Below are 13,929 nucleotides of genomic sequence, written 5' to 3'. Positions count from 1 at the left end.
GTCCTGCTGCCCCCCCTGCCCCACAGGGGAGGGGAACCCCGAGGGGGGGGCCCCAGGCCAGCCCAGCCTCGCCATCCCACGGGCGGGGGGCTCACAGGGCCCCCGACCCCTCAGGAGCCGCAGCACACCGGGCCCCAGAATGTTTTCACCGATGTTTTATTGGAAACGTTAAATACTGGGGGTCCGGCCCCAGGCGGAGCCGGGGGGGCAGTGGGGGGGAGCGGCGGCCCTCCTCACGCATGCTCTTCGGCCAGCTTCTCCGCCTTGGCCACCGCCTCCTCGATGGGCCCCACCATGTAGAAGGCCTGCTCCGGGAGGTGGTCGTATTCACCTGGGGGGAGAGGCCCTGTCAGCGGGGGGAACAGGGTGCCGCGCCCAGCGCAGGCTCCCCTGGGCCCCCAGCTCTCCCCGCGCCCAGCCCGGGGGCCATCTCACCTGCCAGGATCTGCTTGAAGCCCTTGATGGTCTCCTTCAGCGGCACCAGCTTGCCCATGTGGCCGGTGAAGACCTCGGCCACCTGGAAGGGCTGCGACAAGAAGCGCTGGATCTTGCGAGCCCGGGCCACCGTCAGCTTGTCCTCTTCGGAGAGCTCGTCCATGCCCAGGATGGCGATGATGTCCTGCAGGGACTTGTAGTCCTGGGGGGAGAGTTGGGGGTGAGCGGCCAGTGCGGGACTTGGTCCCCCCCAGCATCCCCGCGGGGGGCGGCCCCGGCCCCCTCACCTGCAGGATCTTCTGCACCCCCCGGGCCACGTCGTAGTGCTCGGGGCCCACGATGTTGGGGTCCATGATGCGGGAGGTGGAGTCCAGCGGGTCCACGGCCGGGTAGATGCCCAGCTCGGCGATGGCGCGGGACAGCACCGTGGTGGCGTCCAAGTGGGCGAAGGTGGTGGCGGGGGCAGGGTCAGTCAAGTCGTCGGCCGGCACGTAGATGGCCTGGGGAGGCGGGAGGGGACGGTGGGCCCAAGGCGGGCGCCGCAGCTTCCCCGGCGCGGCGGGGCCGGCCCTGCCCTCACCTGCACCGAAGTGATGGAGCCCTTGCGCGTGGTGGTGATCCTCTCCTGCATGGTGCCCATGTCGGTGGCCAGTGTGGGCTGGTAGCCCACGGCGGAGGGGATTCTCCCCAGCAGGGCTGACACCTAGGAGGGAACAGAGCCCGTGAGAGGCCCAAACGAGGCAGGGGAACGGGCATCCCCTGCAGAGCACGGCCCGGCCACCACTGCGCTGCGTGCCAGGAGCCAGCACGCCGGCGGCCCTGCGCCGAGCACAGACCTCTGAGCCAGCCTGGGTGAAGCGGAAGATGTTGTCGATGAAGAGCAGCACGTCCTGACCCTCCTGGTCCCTGAAGTATTCGGCCACTGTCAACCCCGTCAGAGCCACTCTGGCGCGAGCGCCTGGGGGCTCGTTCATCTGCCCGTAGACCAGGGCGACCTGTGGGCAGGACCCAGGTGTCGGCACAGCACCGCTCTGCTGCCTGCGCCCTGGCGCTGCCGGGACCCCACCCGGCCCCCTCAGGAGACCCAGCACACCTTGGAAGTGGCATCTTTCAGGTTGATGACCCCAGACTCGATCATCTCATGGTACAAGTCGTTGCCCTCGCGGGTTCGCTCCCCCACACCGGCAAACACCGAGTAACCACCGTGGGCTTTCGCCACGTTATTGATCAGCTCCATGATCAGCACTGTCTTGCCAACGCCAGCACCTCCAAACAAACCTGGAAGGGGACGGGAATCCTGCTCAACCCCAAGCCAAACTGGCTGCTCCCAGTGTCTCCCTTCACCCCTTTCCTCCTCAGATCAATAAACGTTGCTTCAGCAAGCTCAGAAGAACGAAAGTCAAATGGTTACTCATCAGCGAAGGAAACCACTCCAGAGAGATCGGTCCTGAGCCGTGGCGGGGCACAGCGCGAGCCCTCAGGAACGGCTCAGTGGGGCTGGCAGGGTGCCCCCCTCCCCAGAGACCCCCAGTTCCTCTGGGGGCAACGTACCGATTTTGCCGCCCTTGGCATAGGGAGCCAGCAGGTCCACCACCTTGATCCCTGTCACCAGGATCTCCTGTTCAACGCTCATCTCCACGAACTCGGGGGCTTCGGCGTGGATAGCAGCAAACCTGCAGCAAGAGGTGGAGAGAGGAACTGAGCAGCCGAACCGAGGCCCTCGGCCAGGGTGCTGGCACGACACCGCGCAAGTGCAGTCCGTGCTCACGACCCAGGAGAACACCAGTGCAGCAGGGACGTGCCGCATCCCTGTTCACACACGTGTATGCTACTCTAGACCCCGTGCCCCCACCTCCAAACCCCGCGTGACGCTCATCTCCCAGCCTGGGGCGTCACTCACTGTTTCGTCGTGATGGGGCCCCTCTCGTCGATGGGTTCCCCGATGACGTTCATGATCCTGCCCAGGGTCTCGGGGCCGACAGGGATGCGGATGGGCGCGCCGGAGTCCAGCACCTTCTGTCCTCTCACCAGGCCTTCTGTCCCATCCATAGCGATCGTGCGCACGGTGTTCTCCCCTGCCAAGTCCCAAGGACAGCGTCACAGCTGAGCTGACCCTGGGGACAGCTGCTGGTGGCTTCCCCAGGCCCTGCCAAGGGAACAGTCTGCTGGGAGGAGGACCAAGAGGAGCGGCAGCACCCAGGGACAAAATAGCGCAGAGAAAAACTGAGCCCAGGCCACACTCAAACTGCAGCCCTGCAGGCCACAGCCCTCCGGCAGCCATTTTCTTCCTCCTCAGATTGAAATCCGTGGCTTCAGCAAGCTCAGGAGAACGAAAGTCATCAAGACACATCATCACAGGAGGACCCCTCCCACCCTCTGCAGCCCTTCTGCGGCAGATGCTCACCCAGGTGCTGAGCCACCTCCAGCACCAGCCGGGTCTCCCTGCCCTGCACCTCGAGGGCATTGAGGATGGGGGGCAGCCCCTCGTCGAACTGCACGTCCACCACCGCACCGATGACGGCCACGATGCGGCCAGTGGTCGAGCCGGCCTTGGCCGCGGGAGCCGGCTGGGCTGCATAGTCTCGTCCTGGGGGGAAGGAGAGGGACAAATCAAGGTCGGCTGGGGAAAGGGCAGCTCCGGGCTCCCACGTGCCCCAGGGGTGCAGAGATGGGGCCCCCCTGCATGCCTTGGCTCCTCTGGGATGTGCCCAAGACCTCTGCACCCCCCTCGGTGCACCCACGGCCCCCTGCAGCCTTCGATCTGCCCAGGACCTCTGCACTCCCTTCAGTGCATCCAGGACCCCCAGCACGCCCCCTCATGCACCCAGGACCCCCTGCAGCCCTCGATCCGCCCAAGACCCCCAGCACCCCTCCCTCGGTGCAGCCAGGACCCCCTGCAGCCCTCGATCCGCCCAAGACCCCCAGCACCCCTCCCTCGGTGCAGCCAGGACCCCCTGCAGCCCTCGATCCACCCAAGACCCCCAGCACCCCTCCCTCAGTGCAGCCAGGACGCCCTGCAGCCCTCGATTCGCCCAGGACCCACGCACCTCCTCCTCAGGGCACCCAGGACCCCCAGCACCCCTGGCTCAGTGCACCAGGAACCCGCTGCAACCCCCTCATGCACCCACCAGGACCCCCAGCACCCCTCCCTCAGTGCACCAGGAACCCGCTGCAACCCCCTCATGCACCCACCAGGACCCCCAGCACCCCTCCCTCAGTGCACCCAGGACCCCCGGCACCCCCGCGATCTGAAGCAGATAGGCACGGTCCATCCCCTCACCCTGACCCCGTAGCACAGCCCGTCCCGTTCCACCCCGATAACGGGGCCCCGATAACGGCCCCCGTGCCCCCCGGCCGCGCAGGCCCCAAGGTGACCCCGCGGCTGCCCCGCACTCACGCGCTCCGGCGGCGGCGGCCGGGCCGGCCCCGCGGCTGAGGAACAGCGGCAGGAGGTCGCGGCCCGGCCCGGCCCCGCGGCGCAGCAGCGGCCGGGCGGCGGCGGCGGCGGCCGAGCAGCGACCCGCGAGCCCCAACATGGCGGCGCCGACTGAGCCCCGCTCTCCGCCCGCCCCACAGGGCCCCCGCGGGGCGGGCCGACAGCGCACGTCACCCGCCGCTGCGCGCAACCATTGGGCGCCGCGCCGAGCCGCACCGTCGCATTCACTCTCCCATTGGTCACACCCGCCTCGGCGCTCGTTTTCCATCTCCTCGCCATTGGGCCGCAGCTCTATCCGTTAAGGAACGCCACGAATTGATAGGACGGGATTAGCGGGAAGGGGCGGGCCCCGGCCTGCAGGCGCCGGAAGCAGCGACGCACGTGCCCCACACTTGTCCTTGGGGCGGGCGCCGTGACCGCGGGACCAGGCCACGTCGCCCGCAGGGGCCCCGCCGACCGCCCCGGTCGGCGGGGCCCCTGCGGGCGTCGCGGCCTGGTAGCGGTCCCGCAGGAGCCCTCCTCGGTGCCCGAGCTGGGGCTCACCGCAGCGCCAGGCGCCCCCCCCCCCCGTGGATGCAGGCACAGGGCCCAGGCGGAAGGAGAGCCAGGGAGTCTTCAACAGTTTATTAGAAAGAATGTAGACATTAAAAAAATCCCCGCTGCTCTGAACATAAATTGAGGTTTTTCAGCCCGGTTAGAAGCCGCCGGCGCGCGTACACCCAAGGGTCTGTCGCTCACTTCCAAACCCACAGTGCAAATACGATTTGGTCTAAACGTACAGATTGACAAGCAACAACGTACAGCCACTCGCACCCCGGACTGGGAGACGGAAAGCTTTGGGGTCAGACGGTACCAGGGGACAGGCTCCAGCCACCTGCGCCGGGTCGGGGAACACCGCTCGCGATTAAACACCAAATGAGGAGAAAATTTGTTTCCTTTTCAATACAAACTTTAGTGGAACAGACCTGAAGACACCACAGAGGTACTGCGCATCGCCCGCTGAATTTTGTGAGCCAATGACAACATCCTTGTTTCAGCCAGTTTTGTTCCCGGTACAAACGTACAATTTCAGGCCGCAGAGGGGAAAAATGCTCATTTACCACTTGGTGTAAATTCAGGATTCTCCCATTGTAACTATATCTGCTACGAGGCAAGGAGGCTCCGTAAACTTTATTGCAACTGTTCTGTATCGATTGCCTACACCTCAATTGGGTTTTTTTGGAAGTCTGGAAAACGGTTCATGCATAACGTTATTGCCTCTCGTGGCTTAAGACCGCCCCGTGCAATGGTACACACCTACCATCAGTGAAGCCATTTAAAATGGACTGAAAATGGGTTAAAGGATGCAGGATCTCCCTTTAGGGCTATCAACTCAGGAATTCTTATCTCAATTATGAAATGTTGTGATGAAGTTCTTTCCCCAAACCCTGAAGACGACAGTTTTCCTTACTCCAGATCCGGCATTTCTAGAGAGAAGAACAACAGCGTTAGTGGGTGGGTTTTGTTGTTTGTTTGTTTTTTAATAAAAAAACCAAAGCTACCAGGAGCCCTAATGTGTCATAAGGGACACAAGAAGATCCAGCCCTCAACCAAGAAGGGCACGGGGCAGTTTAAGGTCTCCGACTCCACCCCAGGAGCGCAGAGCGGGTTCTTCGCAAGCAATACCCGCGCACAGCCGCTGCAGCACATGCAGAGGTTACTCACGCAGGGCCAGCACCACTCACGCTGATGGCCCGTGCACGTGCCTGCTGCTCTTAAACCAAAGCCTCCCCAGGACTACAGCCGGCTGGGAAGGTCAAACTGGTATTTCATGCTTGTGTGGAAAGGCTTTCACTAGATTATATCGTCTCACACCGCTCAGGCAAGGCACTGGCATTAGCTCGCAGCCAGGATTTAGCGAGACTGACAGGACGGAACATCTGCTGGCTCTGCTCAAGGCTCTCGCTCAACTAGGAGCGTTCAGCAAGCATTTGCACTGCTGCACGGTGTGCAGAAACAAACGAGAACATCGACTTACTTTCGTCATCACTGTCTGGCGAGTCCTGGAAAGAAGAAGAAACATTAACTGGAGCAGACTGCGCTTGAAGGCACTCTTCCCTCTACCACCACCAACCCAGCCAACGAGCTGCCGTTTCCAAAGTTTAGTGCCAAGCGCGCTCTCCGTCAGAGCGCGTGTTTTGAGGAACTCCAGGTTCCACAGGACGTGCTTAGTTTGGCCTTGCTGGCCAGAGCCTCCAGACCCATAACAACCAGCGGTCACTGCAGAGCTGTGACCAGAAGCTGTCCGGGTGCTGCAAAAGCACCGACACCACCGCCCTCGGCACCACTGCTGCAGGGGAGGAAGATGACTTTTGCCAGATGACGTCATTTGTCCAGACAAGGTTTGGTGCAGTTTAAGCTTTTAACAGTGCTGAAGAGGGAATGCAAGTTTGACTTCAGCAAGCAGCAATGAACGTGCAGGGTGCTGCGCCAGCCCTGCACGTATTTACTGCAAACAAAGTACTTACATCATCTGCCCCATCTACTTCTGGCAAGTCTACGTCGTCATCTCCGCCCATGTTGTTCATCATCTGTTCCAGAGAGATAATAGCCACGTTACAGGGTGAAGCCAACCGCGCTCTCTATGTGAACTAGGGGAGCACTGTAAAAATCTAAAAATAGCTTAAAACTGTTATAACCAACAGCCACCAGTTGTTTTGACAAATCAGCTGCACCTATGCAGAAATTACAAGGTGAGCGTGCAAAAAAATTCAAATTGCCTTGCAAACCAAGCAGTGCACTGAGTTAGTGCCGGCATGTCCAACAGGACATACATTCGTTTCACGTTTGATAGCAAGCACAAACCGGTCACCTCACTGCCGTGCCAACAGCCCACAGCATGGGTTAAAGGCTGTGCCTCGGCAAACCAGCGGAGCCTGCACCGAGAGCAGCGGCCAGGAAAGCAGCAGGAGGAGGAACGCCGAGGAAGACGACTCTTCCTACAGCTCAGTCCCTGCTGGCCTACACGCAGCCCAGAAGGAAACCCAAACCTCTAGGGACTCGTACCTCAGAAAAGCGATCGAAATTGGACATGTCTTCATCTGAATCATCTTCCCAGTCTTTCCAGTTGTTGAAGTCCACACTGAGCCAGTTGAGCTACACATCAACACAAGAAGTTATTTAAGGACAAGCGAGTAACAAGCTGTTACTGTTCAGAAAAGGAAGGTTAATCGTAACTGCCGTTCTGATCAGAAGCATGGTAAGTGACCCATTAACTGCTACATATTTAAACATGACCCAAATATTAAACAAAATTAAAAACCAGGAGAGGCAACAGGCACTACTACCCTGGCCACGAAGGAGCCCAAACCCACCTTTGCCCTCTCTTTTGTTAACCTTGGCCATGCCTGACCAGATTCTCCTTTTCGTAAACAACACAAGATAGATCTGTCTGTTCTTTTATGTTTTGATTCCTGAAAAAGAAGAGAGCAAATATCTGTTAGTATAATCATCACAAACTTCACCAGGAACTGCTTATATTAGACTCATTTGTCTTAAGCTATCAACTTATTCCTTGTCCTGAAAAATACCGTCCAGAGATGCTTTCATAGATCCGAGTTTAAGATCTCTTACAGTCTACGGAACAGTTTGCCCACAATACTGAGAGCAGCCTAAAGAACGGACAGTATTTTTTAGGATACAGCACTAAGAACACAGTAAGAGGAGAGTCAAGAGGATACTTACATTTGGATCAATATTATTAAAAAGGTCAATTTCATTTAAATGTTTAAAGTTATCACTTCCTCCAAGACAACTGTTAAGAGAAAAAAATGCTTGTGTTTAGCAGGAAATGTCTTAAAGAACAAACACGCTTCATGAACAGAACTTGCTACTTTAAGAAAAACATCATCTAATCAGTACCAGCAGAGCCTTTAGGATCCCCCCCGTGCCCTTCAGCTTTGTGAAGGCCCAAGGTACTTACCTGAACGTAAGTTTGGATTTTTCGAAATTTACATTAACATCTTTACTGTCTTCAACGCAAAATTCAATAAAGACATAGTCCCTTCGGTCGTACCACTTCGCAGAAGCAGGCTGCCTGTGAACAGACCATTTAAGAGAAGTTCAAATCAAGTTTCCTATCTTTCATCAATATTGAAAAAACCTCACCCTTCCAAGCTGCCAGTAAACTTAACATCGGCTTTCCTTACGTTTCTCCCAAAACACAAGTAGAGCAGTTACTTCTTCCAGTAAAAGCTGCATTACTAGGTTATTATTAATAACCTTTAAAAGGCGCTTAAGGCTGAAAAAAGATGTCAAGAATAAAAAGAGATACAATGCATTCAGTGCGTAACGCCCCCCAAAGCTCGTGCTGATGTTCCTTGAAGAAGCTATCAAAACTTGTGAGACCAAAGTAAGTTACAGCAAATCAAGATTATGACAAACTTTTCAAGATGAGCTACTACAGACAATGGCAAAATTTCAGTCACCTCTAACAGCTACGTAGGCAGACTTAATTATGCTTTGTCACCCAAAGAGTTAAAACCCCAAAGCACAACCACTGAAAAGCCCACTTTTTTGGACTTTGATACTATTAAAAAAATGGATCATTCAACAGATTTGCTATGAGTAAGACCCAGCTGAAGTCAGTAGAGGTACGAGAGCTGAAAAATCCCTGTTCCGACTTCTTGCTACAACCTTCTACGTACACAGACTTGAACTCCCACACTCTTCGGTATCCTTCTGGCTTTCCACAAACACCACAACAAGCAACAGCCTGTCCAAGGCACCAGAAAATGCTGCAGGACTCTTGACCAACTCTTGCACATTTGCAATTCTACAGCAAGAACTCACCTGCAACGCTCAAGCATCGCCATACTCGATCGGCTGGTGAAAGCGACCCCGGCTCGGCACGCCTCGGCCATGGACTGCCCACCACTTTCAGTTATTCTCCTGGCAACTGAGGCCAAGCCCACAACTGCACGTCTGCATTCCAGCAGAAAGCAAACAGCCGCCCAGCGCGAGCTGCTGTTGCTAAGGCACAGAAGACCGCGGGTGCTTCTCACGCTTCGGCTATCTTCCAGAGGTGCAAGATCAAAGCTGGGATTTCATAGCTAATGCCCCTTCAGAGAAGACCTCCAAGACCTACCTGCGAGTCAGACTCAAGTTAAATGCTCCGAGCTGAATGGTCACTTACCCTGGTATTTATTGCAACTACACTGACCACAGGAAGCTAAAGCACACGAGGACACAAAGAAAGCCAACGTTCCTATCTGTACGTGACAGAGTGGCTTCGCACACCAAGGAGCGGATGTTTGGTCTCTGTACTGCACTCTAAGCATTACAGCACAATAACCTGACAAAAGAGTAATTAACTTTTCATAACATTTATTAAGGTGACCACTGCTAAACTTTCAGAACAGATTTTGACTCACCTGATCATCAACCAGTTCAATTCCTGATATCGAACTGTGACACATTTAGTAAAGTTCCTTACTGAGCGCTGCACCACTCCCCAAAGAAACGCCACTCCCTCGCCCCACGGCTTGTTCCCATCCTGCTCCCCGCACAACCGTCCGCCTGTCTGCGGAGCGAACTGAATCGGGACCCAGCCCGGGCCTGGCTGAAACCCAGACCAGCCAGCTTTGAGCTCCATCAGCACTACAAGTACTTTGCAATTCAGCTGCACAAACACTGGTGCCAGCTCAAGGAAAGGCCGGTACAGCAGCAGCAGCCATGACTGCCTTCTCCAGCATTAGCACCCGTTTCAAGTGCAGAAAAAGCCTGATCAGAGGCCAGTAACAGCATTTAATTTCTGAGAGCATAAAAACCAAGTGGTTTCCAAACACAACCTTTAATTTCAAGCAAGATACTATCCCACTGGCTGAAAACCTAACGCTTTCCCTTTTAGCGGCATTTTTAGGAAACGCTAGGGCACCTACTTATTCAGGTAAAGTACAACAACAGCAGAGTAGCAGTTTTCTTACTACGGTATTTTTAATTCCTTATTGGACACAAGTTTCCTCTTCTAATAGGGAATGAAAGACTTGAGTTTAAAAAAAGGATGAGAGGCAACCTGCTCTGTTCCCTTTGAGTTTGGGCACTACGCAGCAGCCACTCCTCATGCTGCTGGAATACAAAATCCCACTGCGTGGAACTTGGTACATCGCTCAAACACACTGTTATCAGAACAGAAATCTCAGTGTCCCTGCTCACGATGATGCAGGGGCTCCTGCTGAATAGCATTAACGCTTTGCAAACATTTTCAATGTCAATGGAGATATCTCCGGCCTTCCCAGGGAGCTGCACGCATTCCTCAGTCTTGTAGCTTTGGTTTGGCCATGACCTCAGTATCTTTGCCAAGATCAGGGCTTTGGAGGCACCAATAGCCTGTTCACAGCACTTCCAAATATCTTACTGAACTGTCCTAGAGCTGAGGGAACCCTCACATGCATCCGAGCTACAGAGAGGAATGAAAGAGACCAAAAAATAGTTACTGGAACATAATTCATGTTTCTAACACCAAACATATGCTGCCTCCCCAGATATTTAGTACTTACCGCCCTGAACGTGCCTACTGTAATTAAAGCTATGCTGGAGTTGCCTCTCATTCTTTTTATCTGTTTTTCAAATCTCTCCTCCTCCCAAGGATGGAAACCTTCCTTTGGCCGCCTGTGAAGTGCTTTAGTCAGGACTTACCATTCAAACCAGTAACGCAGGATACGTTGGAACTGCTAAGCAAAGTTACGGATCAGACGGAAGTGGCAGCTAATTTGCGTTCCCTGCCTACACAGAGATTCCTAGGAGGCAACTGCACACACGGAAGCCAATGGTGAAGCGAGCATGTGCTCCGAGCACTTCAGAGAGTTGATTCCCCCACACCCACAGAAAATTTTCTATTTTCTTACAGGCACTGAGAAACACTGCCAGGACTTTTAAGCATAGTCACTTGTTAGACGGAGAGCCTAACGTTTCCTCCTTTTTGCTCAACCAAACTCATCCCAGGGACCTCAGCCTTCTGCCAGCAGTGTCAACCTCAGTATGTGCTTTGGTTATGTATCATCCCCACCTCCCAACGGGATTTAGATTTCTTTGAAACAGAGAAGTTAATTTAAACATGCTATATCCTGTGTAGCAATAAACCACAGCCCAGGGAAAAGTCACCTGCGTTCCACATTCGGCAAGGGTTTCTTCTGTCAAATCTACGTTTGCTGCCACCCACGTGTTTTGGTGACTTCCTAAACAGACTCGGCCACCACGCGTCTGCATTCAGCTGTCTCTTCTAGTCATCACACTCAGAAGACAACCGTGACAACAGTATTGTAGAACAGGTTCTAGAAGCTTCACAGCAGCAGTTTCCCACTGATGGGCGATGTGCCGGCTCAGCTTCACCCAAGAGACCTCACTGCTCCGTCTGACCCGCGGGGGCTCTGTGGTGGGCTGCCCACAATGCCAGGAGCCGCAGCTCGGGTGCGGATGCCCCCATCTCCCGCTTAACCACAGGCGCAGAAGCAGCTTCTTACAGGCTGTATTCACAAGCTGAATCTCAAGTCTTACTGTTGGTGGCTCGGTGCGATTCAAGAAGTTTTCAAACCTGTCCTTGTGCTTCCTTGTCCACTCCGTAGATTGCACCCACTGGAAGCCCGTCTTTGTCTCCTGGCAAGTATCCTGACATTTCCTACAGTTTGAGGACACTGCAAAAGTCATCTGCTGAACAAGACTTTCACCCCCAGACAGCAGTAAGAAATCTTTTTACATAATTAGTTTTGCTTTCATTTATATGCTGTGGAAAGGCTTTGTTTTTTTTAATTAAAAAAACTGGTTTCAGATTATAGACAATTTGAAGCTGGGTGTAGTACCACTGTAGTTTCAAGATGATGTATTCTACAGACATTAAATGAAAAACTCCAACTTTATTACATCCTTCTCACTTTCAGTCACATTAAGATGAAGCAGCCTCACCACTCAAGAGTTTCAGAAGAGCTGTGCTGAAGTAAATGCCTCACTGGGGACAAGGGGGCGAAAAGCAACTGGTCACATCGGCTGTTTCACCGAGTGGTAACGCTTTCCTCAGCCCCTCCAGCAGATCAGCCCTTCCAAACAAGAACCTCAGACAAGTGCTACCACCTTCAGTCATTTAAGCCAAACCCATGGAAATCCAGACGGCCGGCAGGTAATGCTGCAGTCAGCTTCAGGGGCAGCGCACCTCTTCCTTAACAGCCAGATCTCACTCTTAAAAGCATCACGCTGCACACACTGCGAAGTTCAGCTCCTCTTTCATTTGCACTGCTAGAGAACATTCACATCGACTGGAGCTCTATTGTGAATAGCATATGCCGGTTTTGGGTCACGGAAGCAGCCTCGATAGAATTACAATGAAGCCAGCTAATTAGGACTCGCCAGCATGGCACGAGCACTCCCGTGGCATCAAGGCACTTTGGAGTGCAGGTTTCCGCTCAGGATACGCAGGAGGCCACGCGAGCCACACTCAGAGAAGAAATGCAGCCGCTCGGCTCCTCTCCCCTTCCCGCAGCAGCTCCCCTGCCCCGGGCAGGGCTGGCCCCGGCTCTGCCCGCACCGGCGCTGCCCAGGGCCCCGCACCGGCCCGAGGACGGCGGCAGCAGCAGGGAAGTTTTCCAAACAGGGCTCCTGTGCTCGCACATGCTTCCAGGAGTTGCCTTTTCACTATTGTCCATTTTTCATGTCGAGAGGTGAAAGCTTATAAACAGATTAATGCACCCCTTGCACGTCTGCACATTACGGGCGGTAGAACGTCTTACTTACCGGGAATTTTTCGCAGTTTTAGCCACTACCGTTTGGTGGGTGTCGGTGGCATTCGAACCACCGAGCAACGCTCAGCACCCCCGTTCCGGGCGTCCCCGACACGGGCCGCAAGCTCGGCCGTAGCCGCCGCAGGAAGGGCTCCCGGCAGGGCCGCTCCGCCCCAACCCCATTCATTTCCCACACCCGGGACCCGCAGCGGGGGCGGGGACCGAAGCCCCGTTCCCTTTAGACCGGGGCAGAAACGGGCAAATCCGGCGCCGCTGCAGCCGCCAAGCTGCGGCGCTCCGCGGCCGCGCGGCCCGCCACGAGCCCTCCTCCCGCCCGAGCCGCCGGGGCGGGCGGCAGCCGGGGAGAACGCCCGGCGGTGCGGAGCTACCCCGGGCCGGCCCCGCGGGGACACGCCGGGCCGCGGCGGCGGGGCCGGCCAAGGTCACCACGCGGGCCGGCGCCGGCGGGAGCCCGCGCCCCGCTTCGCGTCCCCTCGGCCCGCCCCCCGGCGCTGGGCGCGGGCTGCCGGCGGGGCGGCCGGACAGCCTCCTCCGGCGGCCGGGGCCCGGCGGGGCTGGGCCGCGCAGCGCGCCCCCGTCGCTCCCCACTCCCGGGCCTCACATGGCGAATGGCGGCGGCTCCGGCTGGCGCTCCTGGGGGGGCCCGGCTCCGGGTCCGGCTCTGGGCGGCGGCGTCGCGGGCGGGCGGCGGCGGCGCAGGCGCGGGCGGGCAGGGCCGTGGCTCCGGCGGCGGCGGCGGGGGGCTCGGGGCTCGGCTCGGCGCGGCCTCGCTCCCACAATGCCCCGCGGCTCGGGAGCGGCGGCGCCCAGCGCTGGTGACGCAGCAAAATACCCGCCGCGCCGCCTCCCGCCGCCGACGCTGCGCATGCGCGCCCTCCGCCTGCGGCCTCTGGCGCGCGGAGCCGCCCGCCCCGCCCGCGCAGGCGCCGCCCGCGCCCCGCCCCCCCGCGCGCGCGCCCGCTCCCTCCTCCCTTCTAGCAGCTTCTCGCCGCGCAGGCGCGTTGCGACCGACCGCCCCGGGGCGGGGCCGGCGGTTGCCGTGGCGACGGGGCAGCCCCCAGCGCCGGCGGGGCGGGCCCGGGGCGGGGCGGGCAGCGGGCGGCTCCTCGCCGGCACGGCCGGGGCGCGGCCCCTCGGGCTCCCGCGGGGCCCTCCCGGGGCCTTGCCCTCGCACGGGCCTCACCCCCGGGCCTGTTCCCAGCCGGGCCCCACCGCCGGGCCCGGCCCCGCGGGCCGCAGGGCCCTGGCTGAACCCGAGCCTCTGCCGCCCCGGGATCGTTTTTACCCTCT

At 57.4% G+C, this 13,929-nt stretch overlaps 2 protein-coding genes and 2 non-coding genes across 6 annotated transcripts; all 4 read right to left on the bottom strand.

Annotated features, from left to right (window-relative positions):
* Positions 1-140: 140 nt before the first annotated feature.
* ATP5F1B (ATP synthase F1 subunit beta) lies at positions 141-4,154 on the bottom strand. Of its 2 annotated transcripts, none has more exons than XM_075133760.1 (10): positions 4,088-4,154; positions 2,840-3,022; positions 2,336-2,510; positions 1,987-2,108; positions 1,529-1,713; positions 1,272-1,430; positions 1,016-1,138; positions 723-935; positions 436-637; positions 141-331 (listed from the first exon to the last, which is right to left on the bottom strand). In XM_075133760.1, the coding sequence occupies exons 1-10, from the start codon at positions 4,137-4,139 to the stop codon at positions 234-236; spliced, it is 1,512 nt and encodes a 503-aa protein (XP_074989861.1). In that variant the 5' UTR covers positions 4,140-4,154; the 3' UTR covers positions 141-233. The 2 variants fall into 2 exon arrangements, with proteins under 2 accessions (XP_074989861.1, XP_074989860.1); XM_075133759.1 differs by lacking the exon at positions 4,088-4,154 and adding an exon at positions 3,833-4,002.
* Positions 1,786-1,859, bottom strand: LOC142073835 (small nucleolar RNA SNORD59). Its single transcript, XR_012670479.1, has one exon. It is a non-coding gene; the product is annotated as a small nucleolar RNA SNORD59 (small nucleolar RNA).
* LOC142073836 (small nucleolar RNA SNORD59) lies at positions 2,723-2,797 on the bottom strand. Its single transcript, XR_012670480.1, has one exon. It is a non-coding gene; the product is annotated as a small nucleolar RNA SNORD59 (small nucleolar RNA).
* Positions 4,155-4,480: 326 nt separating the features above from the next.
* Positions 4,481-13,506, bottom strand: PTGES3 (prostaglandin E synthase 3). 2 transcript variants are annotated; one of them, XM_075133761.1, is made up of 8 exons: positions 13,241-13,506; positions 7,833-7,946; positions 7,595-7,664; positions 7,225-7,323; positions 6,917-7,006; positions 6,379-6,441; positions 5,889-5,913; positions 4,481-5,337 (listed from the first exon to the last, which is right to left on the bottom strand). In XM_075133761.1, exons 1-8 carry the CDS (start codon positions 13,504-13,506, stop codon positions 5,318-5,320), a joined length of 747 nt encoding a protein of 248 aa, XP_074989862.1. In that variant the 3' UTR covers positions 4,481-5,317. The 2 variants fall into 2 exon arrangements, with proteins under 2 accessions (XP_074989862.1, XP_074989863.1); XM_075133762.1 differs by lacking the exon at positions 13,241-13,506 and adding an exon at positions 8,702-10,991.
* Between the last annotated feature and the right edge of the window lie 423 nt (positions 13,507-13,929).

This window comes from Calonectris borealis, chromosome 30 (assembly GCF_964195595.1).
Source record: "Calonectris borealis chromosome 30, bCalBor7.hap1.2, whole genome shotgun sequence".
NCBI lineage: Eukaryota > Metazoa > Chordata > Aves > Procellariiformes > Procellariidae > Calonectris > Calonectris borealis.
Note: the sequence above shows the minus strand (reverse complement) of the source record. Positions and strands in the feature narration are given on the sequence as shown.

Bases quoted from the DNA above. Each gene is read 5' to 3' on its own strand.
- ATP5F1B (XM_075133759.1), bottom strand. From the start codon at position 3,971: ATGTTGGGGCTCGCGGGTCGCTGCTCGGCCGCCGCCGCCGCCGCCCGG. The intron at 2,511-2,839 runs GTGAGCATCTGC...GGGACTTGGCAG, and splicing joins GGAGGTGGCTCAGCACCTGG to GGGAGAACACCGTGCGCACG. The intron at 1,714-1,986 runs GTACGTTGCCCC...GTCCCCTTCCAG, and splicing joins TGCCAAGGGCGGCAAAATCG to GTTTGTTTGGAGGTGCTGGC.
- PTGES3 (XM_075133761.1), bottom strand. From the start codon at position 13,506: ATGCGCAGCGTCGGCGGCGGGAGGCGGCGCGGCGGGTATTTTGCTGCG. The intron at 7,665-7,832 runs GTAAGTACCTTG...TTCTCTTAACAG, and splicing joins AAATCCAAACTTACGTTCAG to TTGTCTTGGAGGAAGTGATA. The intron at 6,442-6,916 runs GTACGAGTCCCT...TCTCTGGAACAG, and splicing joins ATTTCGATCGCTTTTCTGAG to ATGATGAACAACATGGGCGG.